Raw genomic sequence first — 27,171 nt, 5'->3', positions numbered from 1 at the left:
TGATGAATATGTGTTACAGTTAATGGCGACTTGGATTTTCTAAATTTAAAATCAAAGAATGCAAGAGGATTCTTTCAGTGCTGGTGGGACATTCCAATATTGTTTGAACAGTGACTAGATTTCCTGGAAGATCTGTTTTTGTTGTCCCTCAAATGTGTTTAGTTAGGTGAGCTATTTTGGTTCTCCAGATCACTCTGTGAGGACAGCATCAGGGATTTTTTCTAGATTTCTCATTAACTTTGCACAATTGATTTGCTTTCAAGGATATAGCTTCTTCTGTTTTTCTCAACAAACACTTTATTGAACCATATGTTTTTGGATTTCTGGCACACTTTTTGTTTCGGGATGTTGAGGGGTGTAAGCTTGGCTAAATGGGAGATATGTTAAGATACAGGTTGAGCTGAGTTTTCAATGTTTGAACAGTAGGTTGCCTCAGACCCCCCTCTGTCCCATAGTTTTGTAATGGCTTGTAGAAAGTTACAAGGGTGTTAGATTTAAGCAGTAGGAAAGTAGAGCACGCCTCAGAGATGCTAGAAGATAGAGGAACGATCAGTCTCGAACCTTAGTTGCACTACTATATAAGAATTTTCTAAACTGAGCATTACTACGAGATGAGATTCAGTTTGTGGCCTGTGGCATTGACTGGAAGCTGAACAACTTCTTTACAAACCTAAGGCCTGCAAGTTTTTATGAACCCAGATATGTGAGAGGAAGCATCTTGCCTGTCAACCCACAAGTTAAGGCCCATATTTATACTTTTTGACGCTAAACTGCGCTAACGCAGTTTAGCGTCAAAATATTTTGCGCCGTCTAACGCCATTCTGAAGCGCCATGCGGGCGCCGTATTTATGGAATGGCGTTAGACGGCGCAATCAGACCGGCGCTGCCTGGTGTGCGTGGAAAAAAACCACGTAGACCAGGCAGCGCCGGCGTTGGGAAAAAATGACGTTAGGGCGTCTTAAAATATCGCAAGTCCGGTTGACGCTAAAAAATCATCTTAACCCGACTTGCGCCATTTTTTTTCGACGCCCATCCCCCATCAACATGACTCCTATCATTGTAAAGATAGGAGTCATGCCCCCTTGCCCAATGGCCATGCCCAGGGGACTTATGTCCCCTGGGCATGGTCATTGGGCATAGTGGCATGTAGGGGGGCACAAATCAGGCCCCCCTATGCCACAAAAATTAAAAAAAAAAAAACTTACCAGAACTTACCTTAATGTCCATGGGATGGGTCCCTCCGTCCTTGGGTGTCCTCCTGGGGTGGGCAAGGGTGGCAGGGGGGGTCCCTGGGGGCAGGGGAGGGCACTCTGGGCTCATTTTGAGCCCACTTGTCCCTTAACGCCATCCCTGACCCAGGCGTTAAAAAGCGGCGCAAATGCGCCGTTTTTGGCCACGCCCACTCCCGGGCGTCTCTTTTGCCCGGGAGTATAAATACCACGTAAAGGCCTGGGAGTCATTTTTTAAGACGGGAACGCCTCCCTTGCATATCATTAACGCAAGGAAGGGGTTCACGCTAAAAAATGACGCACACTCCGGGCACTTTGGCGCCCGAAGCGTCTAACGCCAGAGTATAAATATGGCGTTAGTTGGCGTTAGTTCTGCGTCGAAAAAAACGACGCAAATTCGGCGCAACCAGAGTATAAATACGGGCCTAAGTGTGCAGCTACATAAAATGAGTACAATCTTCTTAATTTTGAGAATCTGCAACGAATCCATAATATTACACTAGATTAAGCCATTTGCTATTTAATAGTTTGAACATTTGAAAGGATGAGTATTGATTGGTGTAGTACTTGTAAGACTGAAGAAGTAAAAGTGGTGAACGACAAACACACGAGGCTTCAGAACGCTTGTGGTTTCGCATTCACGGTCGCCTTACTATGGAACATATTGAAAGTTTCAAAATTTTAGTTACAACCGATATAAGAAAAAGGATGTAAGTACAATATTGTTTGGGATAAATCAAAGTTCCCGTAAATATTTTCTTCGGTGAAATTTAGGAATAAAATGATCGCAAAATAATTGTCTATAATTTTGAAAACTACCCTCACTAAATTGTTTAATTTCATTAAAACAATTGCCATTGGACTTTTCTGCGATACCACAAATTGGTCAACTTTCCTTGCACTTTTATGGCAAAATAGTTTGCTTTCGTTTTACTCTGATAAATTTGAAAATAAAGCTATTTTGAAATGGGAGACTTCAATAAACTATTAACTATAATCATTGAATATAAACTATAAAACAAAATTCGTTCAAAAATGTTTTGATTGAAATCTAGCACCTTATTAGGTGCTATATTATGGTCACATTCGAGTAACGCTTATGCTAGATTTTATAGATATTGGATTTTTCCTTTTAAATGTATACGACACACTGCCTCTAATGTGCTGTGGGCTAACGGCAGCCCTCCTATGAAAACCTGGAGGGAGGTCTTCTTGCAAGGGCGGCCATAGTATTTAACTGTTTCACGAAGGCTAGTCAATGGGTGTGAAACAGCTTTACACATACTAATAAAAGGAAGTAAACAAATTATATTTTGACTCAATGCAACTAAATAGCCAGTAGTTTTAGCTCAGAGGCAAAGTTCAAGTAAGGGTGCAATGTACTCTAACTGATGTCTATCATCGAACGAGAACAACCTCTGTTTTAATACTAGCTTCCTCCATAGAGACACTGTGTGATTCTGGGAAAATCACTTTATCTTGCTGCCTTCAGTCCATTATTCAAACGTGACGCACTTGGAAACAGACAAATGCCAGCATTCAATGCATGGAAGAACATTGAAAAATACTATCCTCATTAGCTGCGACGGATAAGATGACTGGTTGCTCTGAATAACAGCTCATAGACATGCATATGTGTGGGACAGCACTTCATGTTTTAAGCATAAGCTTTTGTCAAAATTACCCACTCCCTTTGAAATGTGAAATTGTAAAGGCTTCCTTACGTGCACAGATATGTGAAGCCTGTGTATATATTATTCTAAGTTAGATTTTATTTCTGTCCCTCAATTCTCTGCTTGGATTTGCTCTTAGGAGCTTAGTTCAATAGAACGTTTAATGCAGGCACTTAACAGGAACCTCGCCGATGCAACCGCAGTAGGTAACAGGCCAAATGCTAATTAGTTGAACTCCATCCTAAGTGGAGCAGGGGGGACTCCTACAGCTCGACACATCCCACTGCATCGCATGGCCGGGTACATCAGAAGCATTCCTGCTTCTTCAGTACCGTGTAGTGCAAGCAAGAGGTGTCTGATTGATGGAATTAAACTCAAATGGTACAAAACAATATCCCTAGACCTTAATGAGCAATGTCTCAGACATAGTGCTTTCATTTCAGGAATGTCTAATGTCAAAGTGAAGACCCCTTGTGTATTTTGGAGACTCAACTTGTACTGCACTAATGAAGCCCAAATAATCAAAAAAATTCCACTGTAGTTGATGTACATGTTAAATGAACAATTAAGAACCTCTATATTCAATGCACAATTGGACCAGCCCAAGTACTTGAAGCTTTGACATGATGAAGTCCAAAAGGTGTCTGAAATGCTTTGAGGATGTGGCCTGATGCTGATGGAGTGAGCAGCGTATTTTGTAACTCTCAGCCACACACCGCCATCCAGCCCCATCCTGGCGATCCTCCTTTTACCATTGTCCCCAAATTGGTACCGATATACCAGTGATGGGTTGCCCTATGCGCTGGAGGGGGCACTTGGCTCCTGGATTGAGTGGCAAACAATTTCTTAACTGTCATATGCTGCTGCCACGAGGGGATCCAAGATGGTCATTAGCGATTAAGTGGGGCCCTGAGTGACTTTTGAGCCCTGCAGCTGCATTTCAACCTCCCACTTGGCCTTTCACCCTACTGGGACATCTGCAGACTGCCGACGGGGCCAGGGAGTGAGGTACATCCCGCAGAGTAGCCTGCCCGGAGGACGCCAGCCGGGATAACAGCTGGGGAGATGAATCAGACATTGGTGGCAGCTCCGTGCTGATGGTAAGCGCTCTGAGGGCAGTGCAGAGAGAGGTTGAGCAGTTCGACTATGGGAGTATCAAGCTGGCACTGGTTGTGCGGGGTCACCCTTTTCTCTCCCTACCCTCTGCCCTCCCTTTGGAAGAGAGCAGTGCAATATGGCCAATCGGTCCTGTGAGTTGTAATTCAGCCAGGAGCTTTACGGAGCGGTGCTGCCCTGCCTTGCCTGGGATAGGCTTGGGCCCTTGGCTCCCTTCTGGCCATTATTGGTGCTGCCCTGTCATCAATATGACTGACAAACATTGGGGAACCGAAGGAGTGAGGAGCCCGCTGGCGGCCATGCTCCAACACTGAGTCCTGTTCGCCTGGGACTGTGGTGCTACCTGGCTTGGGCCATCTAGTGTGATGTGGACCATGGTCTCTCCTTCCTGACTGGTGGAGCACAGCTGACTGCATACTTAGAGGTCATTGCAAGAACTAGGCTGCCCTATAGAGCATATTGCAAAGAGACCCTGTGGGCGACCGCATCTACCCAGGCTGATGCCGTTCTTTAGCATGTCAATGGGGCAGTGAGTGGAGAAGGGACCTGTGCTGAAACTACTGCAAAATTCCTGGACCTGGCGCCTGGCACACATTGAGAAATATGCCCCCCTCTGTTGTGCTTCCTGGGACGCCATGGGCAGGCATTGAGAATGGATGGACCTCTCTGGTGATCCCAAGTATACTAATGCTACGACGGATCCCATGTGGAATGAAACTGTGAGTTTGTCTAAAGCCCCCAGTGTTGCTCCTGTGGCCCGACTAGAGTCTATCCTCATGGCTATCAAAGATCCTAGAGAAGCCCTTGAAATCAAAATGGGCACTGGTGTAGCAGACATTGGCATGCTATGTGATGATCAATGCAAAATGGTCAAGAGAATCTTCACCAGCGATAACGCTATCGCAGAACTGAGGCCTGCTGCTGGGTTATTGAAGGGCCAAATATTGGAGCTAGAGAAAAAACTCTGGTGGATGCTACAATACAGGGCTGAGGATGCAGAAGGAAAGGCCCACAGGAACAACATAAGCCTGATAGGCTGGCCAGAACAAATTGAGGGTAGAGTCATGGTAACTTTTCTGGAAGGCTGGTTACAACAAAGTTGCCCTGGAAGCATTATCCCCCTTCTTTGCCCAGGAGCAGTCGCACAGGGTCTCTGCTCAACCATCGCCATTAGGGGTGCCTCCCAGGCTGGTGGTGGCCAAGCTGTTTCATTATCATGATCTAGACAACATTCTATGCAAGGCATGGACAATAGGGAGGGACTATACATTGAAAACAATAGAGTGCTACTGTTCCCGGACTTCACTATGTCTGTGCAGAAACAGCAGGCACTTTAAAAGGTTAAGAAGTGCCTCCAGCAGATGAAAGTCCAATATGCCATGCTGTTCCTGGAAAGGCTTTGGCACACAATTTTTCATGGATCCTCAACATGTATGGGACTGGATCGATGTGACATTGCAGAGTGCTGGGCCCTCGATGCCCTGCTGGCTACTGCAGCTCCTGAGCATGCAGAAGTGGGCAATGAGCTACACTCCTACCAAGGCCTAATGGTAACAGTACTGTTAACGAGCTGTGGCCACGGCTTTGACAATCACCACCTTTGGAAGCAGCAAACATTGTGCAGGGGATCGAGACCTGGAGCATAACACATCTATGGGCCCTAAAACAGGCTCTGCAACGGATTCGGAACCTGACAAAGAACTTCCTCACAAACTGTCTGAGGTAACCTGATTATATTATTTGACACTAGTCGACAATGGCTGCTTTGGGTGACCTGGCACTGTGTCCTGGGGAGGGTTCCTGTGTTCTGCCCTGTTGGGGTCCTCCTATTCCACTGGGGGCAGCATGGAGTGCACCTATGTTTGTGGCCATTGACAACCTTAGCTGGATGGTGAGTTGTGAGGCTTGGTGTGCTGGTGCCGGCCATATACATCACCGGCACTACTGTTCTCCTTGGGTGACACTGCCACAGATGTTTAACACTGTTGTTAGTAATTGAGTTGGGTAGAGTGATGTTGACTTACTGTCCTGGGGAGGGTGTTGCGTTTAGTTCTTATGACTGTTTGGTTTGTGGCACAGTGGCTAGCTCTGTCTGGGAAGGGGTGGAGGGAGTATATTCTGATGTGGATACCCCCCCCTGCTGAGAGAAAACTGACTGTTGCACATCAAAATGTCAGGGGGCTGCATGCACTATACGTTTGTATCCTGGGAATGTTCGAGGTCTCAACAATATTACAAACAGTACAAAGTGCAAGCTTATTTGTAGCAGAAGAGGGGATCCATAAAGCACTGTTGGAGGAGACATACCTGACTGCTGCTGAGGGGTTGGTGGGACAAACATATTACACAACGTACTTAGCATTTGCCCAGGGTGTCTTTAGTTAGATGCACCCTGGGTCCCCTTCCAGGATATACACCAATCATTTGACTCTGTGGGGCGCTATGTACTCCTTGGGGAGTGATTGGGTTGCACGGACAATATATTAATCAACGGATAGTGACCAGGGCCCATTCCTGGACAAAATCTCACATCTAGTTGCATTCCATGTGCCCTGTGCGATGAATATAAGGAGGCGTTACAATTAGGTTGTGGATCTTCACACTGGATCACTCACACCATCCATTATTATGATGGAGCAGTTGCCAAGGAAGTTTAGGAATTTCCACAGACACTGCTGGATTGTGGACACATGGTGGGTTACCCAACCGCAAATTTGAGATTATTACTTCGTCTTCGCACTGCACAACCTTCATATCCAACTTGACATCTTCCTCTGTATGTCAGATGTACATGTGGCATTGTTCAAACCACTATTTGGCTAGAATGATCTTGGAGCACCATCCTATAGCCATAACTCTGGCCTGGGGTAAAGCATGCACTGCAATTTCTGGTTGGCGTTTGAAGGGTGAGAATCTGGAAGATCAAGTTTTCCACCACGCCATAGAGAGGGGATCCAGAATTATTTCCCAGACAATTCTCGTACGGCCTCCTCCACACTGTTACAATGGGATGCTTTGAAAACATTGATCAGCCAGCAGTGCATTATAACATTACGACAATTAGTGGATGAGATTAACACCCATGAAGGGATACTTAGAGCCATAGAAAATGATAGACCCGGAAAGTCAGAATTGCAGGATAAACTACTGGAGGAGAAGGAGTGGCTGGGGGAGAAGGTGGAGCACCTCTGGTACTCTGATTATAGAGAATATCTGGTAAAAACACACGCTGAGAGGGACAAATCTGGGACACACTGGCATGGCTGGCTAACCTCTCTAAGGGGGGTTCACAAAGCTTACAAACAGACATCGATGTGGGGGTTCAACTTTATGTGCAGGATAGCATTAATAAGGGTTTTAGGCACTATTACTAAGATTTGTATGCCAGTGATTATTGTGAAAACTGTCCTGAGGTCCAGAACTTTTTTAATTTTTTGCCTCTGCCTCTCGTACTTCGTAGGAGAGTGAAGAAATAGGTGTCATCATTACTCCCCAGGAAATTGTAGCAGCAGTAAAAAACATGGCTGGGGAAGGTTCCCAACAGTGACAGCTCACAGTGGAGCTTTATGCTACATATTTAGATTTCTTATTGCCTTGTCGGTGGAGGTCTATGAGGCAGTGCAATGCAGTTGCTCCTTATCAACAACGACTTGCGGGGCGTTGATAGGACCTGTACTTAAGCCAGATCACGATTGCAATGATGTCAAGGCATACTAGCAGCTATCAATGTTAAATATTAATTACAAAGTACTGAGCAGGGTGTTAGCGACTGGCTTGTTTCCAAAAATACCGCAGCTCATACATGCAGACGAAGCCGTTTTTTTACCTTGCCAGAATATCCCATTAAATATACGGTGGTTGGTAGCTAAGTTATTCAATGCTCTGAATATCACCATAGACACACTGGTCATTTCTGTTGATATTGAAAAGGCCTTTGACAGCCTGCATTGGTGCTATCTGTTTTCCGTGATAGAGTGCCTGTGCCTGGGCCCCAGGTTTCTCATTTGGACGCCATTACTATACTCTAACCCTGCGGCACGGGTTAAGACTGAGGTATTGATTTCTAGTACATCACGTGGAGGAAAGCACTCTGAACAGTTGCTCGCTGTCCCCACTGTGCAGTGCGAATAGGCCTTTTGTATGCAGGGATGACCAGATGCAATAAAGTACACCCTATTGCATTATATGCGGATGATATCTTGCTGTTTCCAAAAGAGAGGTGATTGGACCCGGATAAGGCGAAGGAGTCCCTGTTGGGCCTGAGAGTTAAGTGGCAGAAAACTAGCTTGTTTTCAGTCCGACAGGGACTAGACGTACCTTCCACTATTCAGGGGGTAGCATGGGAACCAACTTAATTTAAATACCTTTGTGTTCATGTGATTAGAACTGTGGCTGATCCGATGGAGGGCAACAGTGGGGTGCCTGTGACCTCCCTAAGAGTGATGGTCAGCTTTTGGAAGACTCTCCAAGTGTCGGTGGCTGGGAAAGTGGCAGTTGCCAAAATGGTGGTGCTGCCCTGTCTCCTCTGTTTCTTTGATACCATACCGGTTATAATCCACATAGAAAATTTGGGGAATTAGACTTCTTACTCATTGATCTCATTTGGTCCACTGTTAGGCATTAGGTGGCACTAATTAAATTATAGCACCTGGTGATGGGGGGAGGACTGGTGGTCCCAGATTTCAAGTCCTACTATTTGGAGGCACAGCAACAGTAGGTTACATCATGCTTTTTTATTGGTGCTGAGGTGATAGCTCGAGATGCTTTTGAGGGCTTGCAGCTAACCCAATTGGTAGTGGAGTCAAGCCATGCAGCATCAACACTGGGAGTTGCCAAATACTGCTGTAATCGCTGGTTGAGGCCTATAGGAGGATATTGGAATGTACACCAAAAGTCTCTAGAAATGTGAGATTTAAGCTGATTAACTTCTGTATCTTCCATATATCTCACACCGGAAAGAATGCCCAGATGTGGAGACTTAGGGTTGGGGATGCTGCATATCATTTGGGACTGCCCATGACTTACAGCATATTGGAGCACTGTTGTTACTCTTATCGGTAATGTCACAGACTGATACATTTCCAATACACCCATGGTGTGTCTGCTGGGGCTATTCCTGCACCCTGCTAAATTAAAGGTTACATCTAAATATACTGATCTAGCCCTTAACCTAGCTAGGAGACAGATCACTCTTTATCGGAAATTGGTATGAGGCCCTACAGTTGCTGGGTGGACCAGGGATCTGCTGGGTGGGGGGAATATGAAACCATCACCCCTCTTAGGGAAGCTAAGCGGGGCCAGGGTTCCATGGAGGCAGCAAGGGTATGGGAGGGTTTGTTGGAAGAGCTTTGGCTGGATGATGGTGATTTCGACAGTGAGTGCACCCCAGGAAGGAGAGAAGTTGAAGCCTCTTCACAGGCCCACTGCAGGGTAGCACCCTAATAGTGGTGGGCTGCTGCTTGCAAGGGTCTTCTTGAACATATTCCTATAGTGCATACTCCTTCCCCTTGTGATCCAGGATAACAGCAGGGGTGAATCGAGCATGTAGCTTGTAATAGTGATCTGATTAACCTCTGTTCTGCACTATCATTGGACACCATACCGGACGTGATGGGGTGGGTTGGGTGTGGTGGAGGGGATTTGCTACAGAGTTGGTCTGGGGACGGCATTGGCATTGTGACAGTTAGACCTTGGCTGCGGGCGATGCAGAATGCGGTGGTGGCTTTTACTAATTACGAGTCTTTGCTCTGCCTGTTATTTGCTGAATGTGGCATATCAATACGTTGATGTCACTGTATTGTATTACTTTGGAAATGCCAATAAAGTTTGTTTACAAAAAATGGAGTCTGACATGCTTGCTGTGATTGTTATGCTTTGATAAAAAACTCAAAAAAATGATGCTGGAAGTCGTCTGAATGAATCTCAGCCCTGGTAATCACTCTGGGCCGTGTTCTAGCCCATGAGCTTTAGTTTGTTTGTTATTACAAACTTAGACCACGTGCAACCAAGTTAGCCTTGGCTTTACTGCCCCTCGAGCCAGTCCAAACCAAACTGCCAAGCCACATCTGCTTGTAACACAACAAACTCAGTATTCAGCCTTGTTCAGGCTCATCTGTGAGGAGAAGCTAAAGTCTTTGAGAACATGCGTAAGGAAATGCCTCGTTGGCATGGTTACCCCCTGACGTTTTGCCTTTGCTGATGCCAAGTTATGATTTGAAAGTGTGCTGAGGCCTGCTAACCAGGCCCCAGTACCAGTGTTCTTTCCCTAAAACTGTACCTTTGTCTCCACAATTGGCACACCCTGGCATCCAGGTAAGTCCCTTGTAACTGGTACCCCAGGTACCAAGGGCCCTGATGCCAGGGAAGGTCTCTAAGGGCTGCAGCATGTCTTATGCCCTCCTGTGGACCCCTCACTCAGCACACACACACTGCTTGCCAGCTTGTGTGTGCTGGTGGGGAGAAAATGACTAAGTCGACATGGCACTCCCCTCAGGGTGCTATGCCAACCTCCCACTGCCCATGGCATAGATAAGTCACCCCTCTAGCAGGCCTTACAGTCCTAAGGCAGGGTGCACTATACCATAGGTGAGGGCATACGTGCATGTGAACTATGCCCCTACAGTGTCTAAGCAAAACCTTAGACATTGTAAGTGCAGGGTAGCCATAAGAGTATTTTGGTCTGGGAGTCTGTCATACATGAACTCCATAGCACCATAATGGCTACACTGAAAACTGGGAAGTTTGGTATCAAACTTCTCAGCACAATAAATGCACACTGATGCCAGTGTACATTTTATTGTGAAATACACCCAGAGGGCATCTTAGAGATGCCCCCTGAAAACATACCCGACTTCCAGTGTGGGCTGACTAGTTTAATCCAGCCTGCCACACACCAGACATGTTGCTGGCCACCTTTGTCACTCTGTGGCTATTAACAAAGCCTGTACTGGGTGGAGGTGCTTCTCACCTCCCCCTGCAGGAGCTGTAACACCTGGCGGTGAGCCTCAAAGGCTCACCCCCTTTGTTACAGCACCACAGGGCATCCCAGCTAGTGGAGATGCCCGCCCCTTCCGGCCACGGCCCCACTTTTGGCAGCAAGGCCGGAGGAGATAATGAGAAAAACAAGGAGGAGTCACTGGCCAGTCAGGACAACCCCTAAGGTGTCCTGAGCTGAGGTGACTCTGACTTTTTGAAATCCTCCATCTTGCAGATGGAGGATTCCCCCAATAGGATTAGGAATGTGCCCCCCTCCCCTCAGGGAGGAGGCACAAAGAGGGTGTTGCCACCCTCAGGGCTAGTAGCCATTGGCTACTAACCCCACACCTAAACACACTCCTAAATTTAGTATTTAGGGCCCCCCAGAACCTAGGAAAATAGATTCCTGCAACCTGAAGATGAAGAAGGACTGCTGACCTGAAGCCCTGCAGACAAGACAGAGACACCAACTGCTTTGGCCCCAGCCCTACCGGCCTGTCTCCCCACTTCATGAAAAACTGCAACAGCTACGCGTCCCCCAGGGTCCAGCGGCCTCTGAAGCCTCAGAGGACTACCCTGCATCTAAAAGGACCAAGAACTCCCGAGGACAGCGGCCCTGTTCCACAAAGACTGAAACTTGCAACAAAGAAACAACTTTTAAAGGACTGCACGTTTCCCGCCGGAAGCGTGAGACTTTCCACTCTGCACCTGAAACCCCTGGCTTGACCTGCGGAGAAACAACACTACAGGGAGGACTCCCCGGCGACTGCGAACCCGTGAGTAGCCAGAGTTCACCCACCTGAGCCCCCACAGCGACGTCTGCAGAGGGAATCCAGAGGCTCCCCCTGACCGCGACTGCCTGCTTCAAAGAACCCGACTCCTAGTAAAGACACTGCACCTGCAGCCCCTAGGACCTGAAGAATTTGACCCCCAGGTGGCCCTCTCCCTTGCCCAGGTGGTGGCTACCCCGAGGAGCCCCCCCTTGCCTGCCTGCTTCGCTGAAGAGACCCCTGGGTCTCCCATTGAAACCAATTGCAAACCTGACGCCTGTTTGCACTCTGCACCTGTGCCGCTGAGGGTGTACTTTTTGTGCTGACTTGTGTCCCCCTGGTGCCATACAAAACCCCCGTGGTCTGCCCTCCGAAGTCGTGGGTACCTACCTGCTGGCAGACTGGAATCAGGGCACCCCCTTCTCCATTGAAGCCTATGCGTTTTGGGCACCACTTTGACCTCTGCACCTGACCAGCCCTGAGCTGCTGCTGTGGTAACTTTAGGGTTGCCCTGAACCCCCAACGGTGGGCTACCTTGGACCCAACTTTGAACCCTGTAGGTGGTTTACTTACCTGCAAAACTAACCAATACTTACCTCCCCCAGGAACTGTTGAAAATTGCACTGTATAGTTTTAAAATAGCTTATTGCCATTTTTGTCAAAACTGTACATGATATTGTGTTGATTCAAAGTTCCTAAGATACCTGAGTGAAATACCTTTCATTTGAAGTATTACTTGTAAATCGTGAACCTGTGGTTCTTAAAATAAACTAAGAAAATATATTTTTCTATATAAAAACCTATTGGCCTGGAATTGTCTTTGAGTGTGTGTTCCTCATGTATTGCCTGTGTGTGTACAACAAAGGCTTAACACTACCCTCTGATAAGCCTATTGCTCGACCACACTACCACAAAATAGAGCATTAGAATTATATCTTTTTGCCACTTTCTTACCTCTAAGGGGAACCCTTGGACTCTGTGCACACTATTTCTTACTTTGAAATAGTATATACAGAGCCAACTTCCTACAACATGTTTATGCAGCACTGTTTGGGAACAATAGCATACATTTACATTAAAGATTATATAAATTAGATACATTGCAATAAAGAATTTAAGGTCAGTGTATATCCCATTTTGTACACCATGTCAACATTCTGGTTAAAAGTACTGTTCATGTATATGTATCATAACAGTGGCCTCCCCGGTATTCATAAACTGATATTGAAATTGTTTTACAACACAAGAACAACATAAAACCATTTAAAAAAACATTAATTTTTTTTTTCAATAAACCCAAAGTTCATTTTTGGAAGAAATTAGGATCTTTACCTGCAGCACCAACGACACCCAAAGACAGAACACCATGAAGCCATCAAAGACACACCATCTGTCCTTGACATAGGAATTGTCCCCCTGTAAAGGAATGCGAAAATAAAGTGAAATAATCATGACTACATTTTCAATTCAGCAATTAAAATCGCGGTAGTATTGTACCGTTCCCATGCACGCAAAATGATATATATACACAGAAGGTAGGCATATCTTACCGCGCCACCATAATTTTCTCAGTTTGCCCAGGAACACATTCTACACAAACTGGAAGTATCGGCAAAGGTTTACCGAGACTTACATACATGAGCATCAGAAAGGAATAGTGCAGTTGATTTTTTTTTGTGTGAATAGGCACATTACAGGGGCCTTGTTCAGAAAAGCTCATTCAAGAGTTGGAAACCTGCTCCCAAAAAGATACTCATACCTTTTGAGAAGATGTTCAACTTCTTAACAAATCATGGAGGAACCTAGGACTAGATTCAGGAACTCTAAAAAATTGTCACTGAAGTATTTTATTCCATAAGCTTTAGTATTACAAATTTTCCACACAAGTGGATATTTATTCCTGGATAAATGTGATGAAAATGTGCTTTGGCACGTGCAGCTTTTTTCCCTTCCACTGGGAAATGTATTTTATCCTGGGGGAAATCTCTTTCCCAATATCTCCATTATTTATGTATGGACCCACCCCAGTTTCCACCCTCTAAATTACATCTATCAATTCCAATAACTTATTTAGGTAATGTGCAGGGTTGGAAACTTCAAGTGAATCATACATGCCTGCACACAAGAATTATAAGTTTTTAGGGGTTCATCTACTTAGCAGAGAGCCAGCCACACACAGAAAATATACCCTAACTGTGGTTCTTAAAAGGTACATTTTTCAGCATCATTGGTTTCAAACAAGCATTTTATATCACATGGAGGTGCAAAATACTGCTTGAGCTTTCAGATATAGAAGGAGACAAACTATTGCTCGCTGCTACATATTCCTTTCATGTTGCTTCTGGCACATGCTGAGATATGGTTTCCACAGAGAAACAAACGAGTCGGTTGAGAGGACTGCTGGAGAAAATACAGAGATATCTCATGAATCCTCATACGTTAAATTGATGCCCTATAGCTCTGCAAGTTCAGAATATTCTCATTATCTACTGTCCTATAAGGGTAATCAATTGCTCTTAGAACATAAATGAGTTTGCACCACTGTAATTTATTATGCATAGACATGCCCTATGTGGCAATTTTGACCGAAGTCCCAGCCTGAGTCCCCCCAGCAAACAAAACCACTGCACAGCTGAGGAATAAAGTCTGCTATTGGCTGTCACAAAACACGGACTTTAAGTCTCATGAGTATAGGGACATTCTTTATAAAAAGAAGGGCTGGGTGGATTGGTACATTGGCTAAACCAAAAAATGAGGACTGCGTAGTAATTAACTGTAGCTATCCAATTTTTGCTGAAAGGCTAATTCGCTGTGGTTCTAGGATGCCCAGAAGTAGTGACTACGCTGGTATCAGCACTGTACCTCTAGGGTTCTTTTAGAAATATCTAATCCCACTATGGCTGAGGTGAGTGTTCATAGAACAATTCGACCAGCTGATGGTAAATATTTTAATGTTTCGGCCTGCACCAGATATTGGCAACTCTCAGATCTTGACAGCTTGAATTGACTACCATGTAGTGATAGCTCTTATCTAGAACTAGATTCCATAGAGTGCATCACAAATTATCCAATTGGAGCTCTTGAATGCAAGAATGTGGTGGGAGTTAACAGTAAGATATTTCCTAGTCACAGTGAATCCAAACCATTAGATTCTCTACAGAGTTTTAGTTCTTTTGCTTGTTCAGTTACGTCCCCTATTTACCTTGATTGTGTGGGTCCTAACATTCGTACCAATGAGTGTGTGGGCCCAAATACTCATGCTTGTACCAACTAGCAGCTGCACTCTTTCACCCAACTTCATGATTCAGCTGTAATTAAAAGTCCCTCATCTAGTTTCTGTCCTGGAACGTTGTTGGTTTGAAAAGGAAAACAGTGGATTCCGAGTGGAGTGCTTCTAATGAAAAGAATGATATGATTCTCCTGCAAGAAACTTGGACAGTGGATTCATTCCCTAGGTTGGTATATTCGAATTTCAGCATTGAAGCAATTCTATCTAAAGGACGACGCCCGTCAGAAGTTCTTCTGATATGGAGTATGAGGAACCTAGCTATTAATAGCCCGATATACTTGGGTTAGCTTTGAGGGCTAGTAAGGGCCCCTGCGTCCACCTGTTGAATGTCTACAATTTCACTCTGCCACTCAATAAAGAATTGCCCATATTGCCTTTGTTAGCCCACTTTCTTGGGAGGAGAACTGAAAGATAACCATTTATAGTTGCAGGAGATTTTAATGCAACCTTTGAGCCCCTTGAGGGCCTTGAGTTTGTCCAGGGTTTCGAATATGAAACTGGAGAGATTCCTGCTCTAAAGAGTGCACCCATAGCATCTTCGCCAGCTGTAGCTACTCAGTCATTGTCAAAGATGTTGAATCATGGAATGCGCTTATGCAACGGGAGATTTCCATCTGACGTAAGGTGTGCCCCTACTTTTCCCGTGATACTATATCAAGTAAAATCAATTATGTTTTGCTAGATCTTGACCTCTGGCACTTGGCAGAAGGTGTTGAGGGTCTCTTAAGGGCACATAGTGATCATAATGGGTTAAGAGCAGATAGTGATCATAATGCGTTGTTGCTTAGAATAAAGAGCTTTTTTTAGGAACTTTGCACCCGGAGCAGCCAAATCAGAAACATATGTAACCCTTAATAACTGTAGAAGGTCCTTTAAGTGGGCCAAACTGAGTATGGATGGGAAAACACTTGCTAGTATTTATTCAGATATTTATAACACTCTGATAACGGTATGTGATTTTTCCAGTGAGAACTCCCTGCTACCTAATTTCCATCAAGCCCTATTCACTTCTCTGAAGAAGAGTTGTACTAAGGCCTATGAGGGGAAGAGATTTACTCCCAAACTGGTGCCACAATGGTGTAATAAGGAAAGCTGCACAGCCAAGGGTTAACTTATCAAGGCAGTTAAAGGTGGTGTTCAGGAGGAAATCTGAGCTGCTCCTACTAGATACAAAAAGATAACTTAAAATGCTAAGCAAAGCTGGGTGTATGACAAATGGCTTAAACTTGTTATGGCTTCTAGGAGCAGTGATTCCAAGACTTTCTGGCATATTTTAGCCCATGGTTGCTCTAGGTCTTTGAGTCTCTGGAGCTGTCAATTCAACACCGTATGTGGGTAGAGTGTTTTTCTAAGATCTATGCCCTACCTAGTTCAGGCTCTGATGATGTAGGTTCCAATAACACAGATTGTGATCAAGTTTCTTTGATGAATAATCTTTATTTCTCCTTAAAGGAAACTACTGGTGCCATCCAGGCAATGGCTCCTGGAAAAGCACCAGGGTCAGACAGCATTCCTAGGGACTTGTTTTGTTATGAACTTTCAGTATGGTGGCCTTATATTAGTTGACTGATTAATGAAATAGTTGCAGGTAGGGCTATTCCAGAATCATGGAGGAATGTGGAAATTATACATGTTTATAAAAAGGAAAATAAAGGATTCCAGAATAACTACTAGCCAATAAGCCTCATTGACAATCTCCAGAAAGTCTTTTGCCAACAGATTGACGTTAAGATACAAGACTGGATAACTGATGCCTCGATTCTGTCTCACTTGCAGGCGGGGTTTCTGGCCGAGTTGACCACTGTTAACCAAATCATTCCATTTGACCTCATAGTAACTAAATATGTTAGTCTGAGAAGGGACCATCTTTACTTGGCTTTTGTGAACCTCAGGGCTGCCTTTGACTTAGTTCTGAGGCAGCTCCTGTGGTCTACGTTAGCCTCAATGGGTCTGGATAATATTTTGCTGGATACATTCATTAGGCTTCATACCAATACCACTGTTCAAGTTAGATGGGGAGCGAATGGAATCTTGACAGACTTTATCCCTGTGCAGCATGGATTGCGGCAAGGATGGATACTTGTGCTGACAGTTTTCTCGATGTACATTAATGATGTGGTCAAAACTCTGAGCAAGTGCATCCATGATTCCCCAAGGGTGGCTGGAGGTCCTATTCCTGTTCTGCAGATAACACCCTTTTGTTGTTGAGAACTCCATCTGGGTTGCAAAACCTTTTGAATAGATTGCTGATTTCTGTGATTCGCGAGGTTGGGAGGTAAATACTTCTAAAACAAAAATCATGATTTTTAATCCTCACAGATCTTGCTGACTGAAGTTTACTATGAAGAGGGAATCATTGGAGATACTATATAAATTTGTTTACCTTGGAATTATTATCAACAAGAGAAGATCGTGGAGGTGACAAAAGGAAAAAAGTGAACTGGTGCTGGTACATTTTGCATCCCTCATTCTTAAAAGAGTTAAGGGAACCGCACCTAAATCTAGGTCTCCAGCTGTGGAGGTATACAGGGTAAAGGCCAAAGGAGCAGCATTTTATGGGACAAAGGTTTGGGAGATTGCAGTTTTTATTGGTCTGGTCACAAAAGAAAACAACTTTGTAAGAGATTACTTTTCAGTCTACAGAAGAGTACTCCAGTTCTCCAGTACTCCAGTTCTACCTCTATTTTTTGATGTTGGGCTCAAAATTGTGGGAGATTTGGGGATGGAAAGAGCTATTTCATATTGGATCAGAATGTGGTCCACCAATGAGCTTCTTCATAGCAGATTGGCAGCTGAGGAAGTCAAAACAGAGCAACAGCTCCCTTGGTTTAAGTATGTTAAGCATCATCTTATTGATTTAGGTTTGGGTGATTACTAGGGCAAGCCAGGTCTAATCAATTCTGAATCCAAAGGTCAACTTAAAATTGTCTATTGGGAGAGGATTGTAAATGGATTACATTGTAAAGCTAATACTGGTAGACCCGGGTAGTATTTCCTTGCCCAAAAGCCTGTTCTTGCCAAGAACGTATACATGGATGATATATATCCTCCTACTGCTCGTACTTTATACATCATATTTAGGTTGGGAACGTTAGTGGTAAATGCTTTTATATGAAAGTGGAAAACTCCCCCCTCCAAAACAGTAAGATGAAGGTTATGTAACTGTGTTAGAGAGGATATCGAGCATTTGCTCTTCTTTCGTCCTGCATACTGAAGGTCAAAGGAGTATGGGTTAAAACCTGTGTGTAACAACATAGGGGTAACAAACCTTAAGGAAGCATATAGAATTTTGCATACTGGCACAACCTAATTTATTATTTTTGAAGTTAGTAGTCGGTATCTTTACTCTGTATGTTTGCTCAGGAAAAAGGGTGGATTGATGATTTAAATGTTAGTGCCCTTTTACATCATGAGGCTGAGTTTTTAGCTTCCCCTCCTGAGATGATGGGGGAAAGTTAAATGCAAAACCTCACCAACGGTTTTGATTAATGCAAATCAAGGTTTTTAGATGGTTTTTCCAATTAATTTGATGTTTTAACTTACATTTTTAATTTGATCAGTTGGACTGTAGATACGTACATACTTTGTGCTACTTTACAAAAGTTTTTTCTTTGTATATATGAAATTTTTATGTATGTAAATATTTGATGGGTTTTCTGGGCTGATGCCCGAAACAAACTTTGTTCTTCTGTTATGTATAGACCCTTGTGGCTTGCTAGCTGTCCTTAAATAACAATATATGAATAAACTTTTAAATGAACAAAATGTACCTAAATTTAGAAAAGGCACAGGCAAATCTGATACGATTCTAAACTAGTCTAGAGAGAGAAATTGGTCTGTCAGGATGGAACAGGGAGTCTACAGGCACTGTAGGCTGTATAACAATGCTCTGCTTTGCATGTCTTTGAATGGTCTCATAGATATGGAGTAAGACAATGCAGTGCAAAGTGCTGCGGGGCCTTACTCTGGGCTCGGGAGGGGTTCCATAGGCATTGTGATAGGTGTTCCCATGTAGCATCCATAGATTTGGTTGCTTCCTCAGATTTGCAAAATCATTTAAACCTGGGATGTTCCAAAACCTTCTGTACCCCGAGTTGAGGAGTAACATGGAAAAATATGTTTATTTCTTCCTGTTTTTTCCTTTTTCCATGTGTGCTGCTTTCTGTGGCACACATAGAAAGAGGAAAACTTCTCTCAGGATTGTTTTTGTGCAGGAAGGTGCTCCTTCCTGCACAAAAATAATGCTGCCTACAAAGCAGGCACCCTTGCACCATGGAGCAAGGGTGTCTGCATTGGTGCTAGGCTGCCAAAACTGCAACAGATCAAGTGGAAAAGATAGGAATGCACCATATTGCATAAATATGGCACATTTCTGCCCTTCCACTTTGGCTTAGAGCAGTGCAGCAAGGTGACCTGCTGTGCTACCCTACGCCAAATCCCCATAAATGAGGGCCCTAGTTTATTTACATGTAAGCTTGGACATGCAAGCATATGTCAAAAAGGCACTGCACATATTTGTGAATACCCATAAAGTTCTGACTGAGTGAGGGTTGACAGCATTTGAATTGCACATTCCCATGACACACCCTTGGGAACTCGGGCCTCATTCACAAGGGCCTAGCGGCACACTGTGCTATCAGAGCGTCATTTTTTTTATGACACTCTAGTGGGGCAGTGTACCAGCCCATATTTACAAGGCCACACAAGGCCACCTTGCATGCCTTTTCATGGTCCTGTACATATGGCCCTCTTTCATGCATAACTCTGTGTGAAAGGGGCATTCCATAGGTGTTACTGTGTGTGTTCCCACTGAGCACCCATTGAACCTGAAAGAATTTGACACATTCCCAGATTTACAAGGCTGGGAATGCGTCAGAATCCTACATCACCTCAGGGGTGGTGTTAAAGTGGCACAATGGGGAGAAATGACATTATTTCTCCCAATTCTTTCCTCTTTGGAGGAAATGCCGTTAATGATTGTTTATGTGAAGGAAGGTGGCCCTTTGTGCACATAAACAATCATCCCTGCAATGCAGGCACCCTTGCACCAGGGCGCAAGGGTGCCTGCATTGGTGCTAGCAGCAGTTTGTGCACCAGCGCTGAGGAAAGTACAGTGATGCGTCGAATTTCTGTAAATAATACGCATCCCTACACTTTCAAAATGACACAGCATGGCCCAGCAAGCTGGCTTGCAGCGCCACGCTATGTCATTTATTTGTGAATGAGGCCTTCAATTTGCCCACTAAGTATTCTTACTTATAATTACTGCCATAGATGCTGGAATTAACATGCTGCAGTACAAGTGAGTGGGTGAGTATGTCAAAATATCTATATAGTGCATTAACCCGACACAACCATCTCTCACCATGATTTAGATGTGCTACACAATGTTGAAGCCGGTTTTACTGAATCTGCTTTAAATTTGTAGGTATGTTACGAAAGGATACTACTGTATCCTCTGCATGTTAAGGTATATTCTACATACAATTACATCAAAAAAGAATCACAAAAGAAACAAAGAAAAAATATGGAAAATTCAAAGTGGCAGGATGCCAACGTGGTTTATAGAAAATGTAGATTTGTAAGCAGTAGGTTTTCAGAGTCCCGTCAGCCTAAAATCACTAGCTCGACATTTGATGGAAATGTTAATTGGCTGAGTTTTTCATCGAATTGAAAGCTCATGGTTAACCTCTCACTAGGCACTCCCAGCTGTCAGAGGAAACACAAAGGAGACATGGCCTATCCTGGTTCTTAAACAACATTTTAGGTATCAACCCACATCTCTTCTCCATCACCTTCCTAAGGCGTGTCAGACTTCAGTAGGGAACAGCCTCATATTATTTAAAAAAATGTTGTTGGAAAGCAATGCCTCCATGTCATTTGTAAAACAATTGACATTTTTTGTTTGGGGAAAGAAGTCCCCTATCAACATCTTTCTATTATGTGAAAGGCACACATCCAAGAAACAGATGTCAAGCCAGATTCAGGTTCCTGTACTTAAGGGTGTCCTTGTGTGTTGGAATATGGAACAGCATGTGAGTGGGCTAATAATGTAGCATGGAAACATATTCAGGCGGTTAGACATAATGTTGCTGTGTTCTGAATTCAATTATAATGCTAGCCTATTTCCTATTTGTGTGTACAAGGCTGAGTCAGCTAAGGAAAGATGGCGAATGTGGCTCATTAAATTGATATACATCATTTTCCATAGGAGTTAGTTTCTAAAAAATGGTCTATTTTTCACAAACATTCAATGAATACAATAAAATAAAGCGAATTCTTCTGTTAAGTAAATCTGTGGTGATGTTCTAATGTCCCTACCTGGCTCAACCATATGAACCTGAATGGATTTCATCACCAAGGTTCACACACTGCCAAATCACTTAGAGACACCCAGTACACCAATCTCACCCTCAAAGAACAAATCACCAAGAAAACCAATGTGGCCTGGTATCGATTTTTCTACTAAAGAAAGTGAAACCATTCCTTTCTAAAAGCAACTTAAAAATTCTTGTTTTCGCCCTGGTATCTGTGAATCTGGGTGGTGCAATGCCCTTCTACAAGGCCTCCAGCACCCCAAAGTGTCTCCGTTTGAGGGCATCCTACCAGTGTCAACATGCCTCTTTGTGGGCCTTAAAAAATATGATAACATGACCCCACTATGATGGAACTCCATTAACTTCCTTTGCCAGGCCTAGTCAGCTACATCACCAACAAAGTCATTAGGACTGACATCTTTACCTAGCTGGCTGACAAGCTTACGATGTAATCAGCATTTGCAACAAAGTCCCTTTATCTTTCAGAATTACCCCGACCGTGCCCCAGTTTAAAAAGGAGCTGAAGACATAAAAATGCAATATCCTGATGCAATAACAGCCCACTTTTATTCTTAGAAACTAGATACCTCTCGAGTCACAGGCTGTCTGTGTCTTAGCCTTTGATGCTATGCAGCACCTGTCTTTTGGCTAGGTTTGCGCTATATAAATAGAACACACATACATGCATACATTCACTGCAAGTACCAATCAAAGAAATATTGGAAATTAAATATTATAGAACACAAATATTGCAATGCACAACTATCGTTGACAAGAATTTGTTTTGGAAGAAAGTAATATTGTTGTAAATAACATAGATGTTTTAATATCGTTCCCACTAATATAGAGAAATAGCGTTTTTATGAATTATATTAATGTGTTAAAGTAGATATAATAATTTTATGTGTTATTATTGTTTATATAAATGTTGTTTTTTAAAACTAGATTGTAATTTTTTGTGATTTCGATTTGTTTTATTAATTTTTAATAGTTCTTTATTGTGTTGTAGTGGGTTGTTGGGTTTGCAGGGGCACAGGGTGGGGAGTAATTTAGGTAGTATTTGGATAGGAATTATTTAATGTATTTTATTTCATTATAAGATTGATATTTATTATGTATATTATGTAGTACAGATTTATCTTCATTATATGTTATTTGTGAACTGTTAGGTTTGTAGGGGTATAGGGTGGGAAGTTAAGTAATAATTAATTATTAAATATGAATTATTACAGAATTATTTAATTGGTTTTCAATTATGTAATTTATGGAATACTTATTTATTTCATTCTATTTTACTTGCAGGATGATGGGTCTGTAGATGTCTAGAGTGGGAAGGCAATTAAGTTATAATGAATAAACAATCAATTATTAATTGTTGATTATTTAACTAATTTCAAATATGCAAGTTATAGAATAGGTATTTTTTGTTATATTTTAGGTGCAGGCTGATAGGTTTGTAGTGGCACATGGAGGGAAGTTAAGTGATTAATTATTGAGTAGCAATTATGCATTGATTGTTTTTTGTATTGAATAGTAATTATGCAAATTGATGAAATGTTTTTAGTTATTTTAAAATATGTATGCATACATATTTTATGTCAATTAATATTTTTTTGTATTGAGAACTTTAATATTTTTTCACCAGTCATGTGGTTGCTCATATATGTAATGTGCTTGAGGTGAAGTATTTCCCTACTCTTGCTAACTCTGCAGTAGGAATAGTAAAATGAACCTCTTTGCAGTTCATCACTTTCCCTACTGTTATGCTGCTTGGGGTGGGAATAGTAAATTTCACCCCTCCAAAATTCAACACTTTCCCTACTATTTCAGAGATGGGAGTGGAAATAGTAAGTTTCACCAATCGGTAATCAAATGTTTTTCCTACTGTTGCAGAGAGCGGAGTGCGAAAACTAAATTTCACCCCTCTGAGATACAACAATTTTCCTACTCTTGCACAGACTGGAGTGAGAATTGTACATTCACCCCTCCAAAGTCCAACACTTTCCCTACTGTTGTGTAGACTGGATTGGGAGTAGTAAATTTCACCCTTCTGAAATCCCACTGTTGCACTGACTGGAGTAGGAATAGTAAATGTAACTTCTCCGAAGTCCAACGCTTTTCGTATTAATGCAGTGACTAGAGTAGGAATAGTAAATCTAACCCCTCCGAAGTCCAGCACTTTCCCTATTGTAGCAGAATGAGTGTGGGCATAGCATATTTAATATCCTTATGCTCCAATCGCGTTTATAATATTGGTTGAATAGATTTTATAGCATCAATTGTTTCATTTTTTGGTATTTATTTATTGCCATTTGAGATGAATCCGAATACATCTTATTGCATTTATATGCTTTCCCAGAATTCTACCCCCTGTGGTCTACTTCAACAACCATATAGGCCATGATGATGATTATTCATTGTGGCTATTCAGGGGAGCCTGTCCAAATTCGGGCACCCATCAGACCCCTTGACTCACAGAACACTGCCCATGTCACCTACTTAGTGTGCAGTTCCACCCTTACTCACAATTTCCTGCCAAGGCCTGCAGGTCATCCCCCAGCTTATTATCCCTCCAGGAATTTGCATCTGGCTCTCATCTGCTACTGCCCATTCAGCCATATTTCTCAATCAGACATTCATTCTTGGGGGGATCAGTGACATGCATGCATGGCCACCCTATGCTTGGCTAGTACTAGCGTCAGCAGTATAAATTTCCTACTAAGAGTTTTCTTTTTCCAGACGGGGACCATCCCCAATAGGCACTGCTTAATCCCTCTGGAGACAACCTAACCCGAGGCTGCATTTAGTCCAGTATTGGTTGCCAGTAGGTATCTACCTCGGGGCACCATCATAGCATATGCAGAAAATCTGCCCCACTAGTCGAGCAGTGTGGGCATGTGGAAGTAAGTAGCATGTAGTGTATTTGGGGTGAGTTACACCTCATGTACAATATCGTATTTTAGTGGTTTGGACTGCACGTTGGTAGAGGCAGTCGCGTCTCGTGCATACCAGAAGGGGCAGCACGGCGGGGGGGAATTGAGGATGGAATTAAATTAAATATAATTTTTTAAAACAACTTACCTCACCACCGTCCGCCGCTCCTCCGTCTCCTCGCAGCAGGCACAGGCTCCCAGCTTGCTCTGCCATCAATTCTGCCGCTGGTCACAGCAGCATCAGTATTGTCTGGGAGTGCCCAGCAAGGGCGCTCCCGGGCAGCCTGGGAGCTTGTGCAGGCTCTCTCCAGGCTGCCAACTGTGATGCTGGGCTGGAGAGAGCCGACTTCGCATGTGTGTTTGGCCGGCCCGAGGCAGCCAGCCAAACACACATGTGCTCTAAGGGGAAGTGCTGAGCACTCCCCCTCACTCCTCGTCACCCCTGTGGCCCGCGCCTTTCCCCAAAAATTATAATAAACACAGTTTCTTATAGTTTTTTGGGAAAAAGTTTGCAGCTGCTGGCTAGGGCTGGGGCGACGCTCCTCCACCCTTATGGAGGAGCTTCCCCTAGGTAGAGGTCTTCTTCACTCCCTCATGAGTACCCTCCCAGACCTTATCCGTGATTGGCTCACCCATCACCTCCTGCCACCTTATTTGGACCTGTAGGGTATGCAATGGGATTCTTCCCATGATGCCCAACATACATGTGAGATTATCTTCCTATCCCGCCATTCCGAGCAGTCACAAGTGTCCATGGCTCCTACGGCATGTCCGGAAAGGATGGGCAGATGCCATGTGCCATTGCCGCTAGCAAATTTTAGGAACTGTCCCTTTCCAAGACTGAAGGTCTCTATTGCATCTGCAAAAAGATAAATCTAATATTGGGATACATGTCCTGTAATGCGTCACAACCTCAGGCCACCATCTGTACACAGACATCATTCATGCCATCTTTGTGAACAGGCACAGCATCCAAATACACGTCAAGCCAGAACTCCCAGTTGGAACATATTAGATTTGTCTCAGTTCACATAAAACTTGGAAACCTTCCTGAACTCTAACAGGTCGGCCAGCATAATGGGAACCGAATATTCCGGCTGATGCTGATACAGATACACTAAGGCATCATCCGCATAAGGAGACCATATGGGTGTCTCACCTATGATGACTCTTCAACCCCGTGACACAGACCACAACCTACACACCAAGGGCTCTATTGCCAAAGTGAATAGCAAGGGCAAGAAAGGGCAGCCAGGCCTGGGCTGAAGAAATGGGGGGAAACGATGAGACACCATCTTACCGTCTCACATTATCACTACAGGGCTAGTGTATAACAACTGCAACCACCCTATATAGTTCTCCCCGATGCCTACTTTCCATACTACCTGCCAGAGGATTTCCCAGGAAAGAGAATCAAATGTTTGCTCCATGTCAAACAGTCCTAGGTGGCATTGGCCTCCTAAAAAACAGGGCTGTGCTTGGCCAGTGAAGGTCACATTACACAATTTATTTCTGCATGGTATGGAGCCACAATGGTCGTCGTGTATGAGCTGTGGCAGGTACTCCAACAGTCTGGATCCTTAGATTTTGCTGAGGATTTTTATGTACACATTTTGCATTGAAAGGGGGCAATAGGAGATGACCTCCTTGACGTCATTATTAGATTTAGGTAACATAACTCTGAGGGCCTCCCTCACTGATTCGGGTAACAGACCTCTTTCATGTGCTGTACTGTACACCTTTGGCAAACAGTCAGCATACGTGATCATGCTCCTTTGCTGTGCCTCAGCCAGTAGGCCACTCCCACCCACTCCCACCCAGGGCTTTAGACCTCTTCAAAGCTTGGATCATCACCACAATTTCTTCCCTTGTAAAGGGTGCATCTAACACTTCCCTACCTTCATGTGAAAGGTTAGCCATCAGCAGGGTATGTCTACGCAGCCGCTTGTGTGCTCCCAACAGGTGCAGCATAAACTCCTAGTAAATGCATTGAGAAGACCTCAGTGATGCACTGTTGTGTATGTACCATCTTCACCTGTGCTTCTCATACCCCAACCATGGTGTTCTCTGGGCCTCGCTGTAGAGGAGGATAACCAGCATCCTGCCTGCCTTGTTTCCCATCATGTGAAGGCACTGTCTCTGACTGGTGTGAAAAAACATATCTAATTTGACCATGCTTCCAATAATTCCCATTGACAGTCTTTCCACTCTGCTAACCACTGTGAAGCGTAACCATACATTCCTGTAAGGTTTTCAAGTTCTTCTCCTCTACATCTAGTGTTTGTCAGCTGTTGCTTCACCCCATACATCACTTTCATACACTCCACCAGCAAGACCACCTTCATGGCATCCCACTCAGTGGCTCTTGTGTTCGTGCTGGTCCTGTTCTCCTCAAAGTAATGGTTCAGCACTTCTGATACTGAGAGCAGGAAAACCAGGTTCACCAATGCATTCACCCTCATTTTCCGAACTGGAACCCTAGGGATCCCCCTTCCCGTCCTATAAGAGAATTACAAGGGGGAATGGTCTGAAAGGTATCGTGCCAAATAGGAAATACTGACAAATCCTGGACAAAGCCACCAGACATCAGGGAGTAATCCAAACAGCTATGAGTCCCTGCCACTGGGGTGAAATATGAATAGGTACAAATCTGAGGATGGCACATCCTCCACACATCCTGTAACCCTAGTCCTTCAAATACTTCCTGAATTTCACCCCTCATAAGGGTTTTGGGTCCATTCTAGGGGGGAAACAGTACACATTACCACCCAGAGTCTAGATCACCTGCCATCACCACTTCTGGACCAGATACTCGGCAGGCCTCCGGGGTGGCCCCATCTTTGCCAGTGCAGTAGCAATATAGAACATA

At 43.9% G+C, this 27,171-nt stretch overlaps 1 protein-coding gene across 1 annotated transcript in view; it reads right to left on the bottom strand.

Annotated features, from left to right (window-relative positions):
- Window positions 1-27,171, bottom strand: part of NALCN (sodium leak channel, non-selective) — a 2,264,872-nt gene that overhangs the window by 1,914,826 nt on the left and 322,875 nt on the right. Inside the window, exon 3 of the mRNA XM_069205064.1 lies at window positions 13,096-13,179. Within this exon, the coding sequence (XP_069061165.1) occupies window positions 13,096-13,179 (84 nt within the window). The remainder of the gene's footprint in view (window positions 1-13,095; window positions 13,180-27,171) is intronic.

The sequence above is a fragment of the Pleurodeles waltl genome, chromosome 8 (assembly GCF_031143425.1).
Source record: "Pleurodeles waltl isolate 20211129_DDA chromosome 8, aPleWal1.hap1.20221129, whole genome shotgun sequence".
Lineage (NCBI taxonomy): Eukaryota > Metazoa > Chordata > Amphibia > Caudata > Salamandridae > Pleurodeles > Pleurodeles waltl.
Note: the sequence above shows the minus strand (reverse complement) of the source record. Positions and strands in the feature narration are given on the sequence as shown.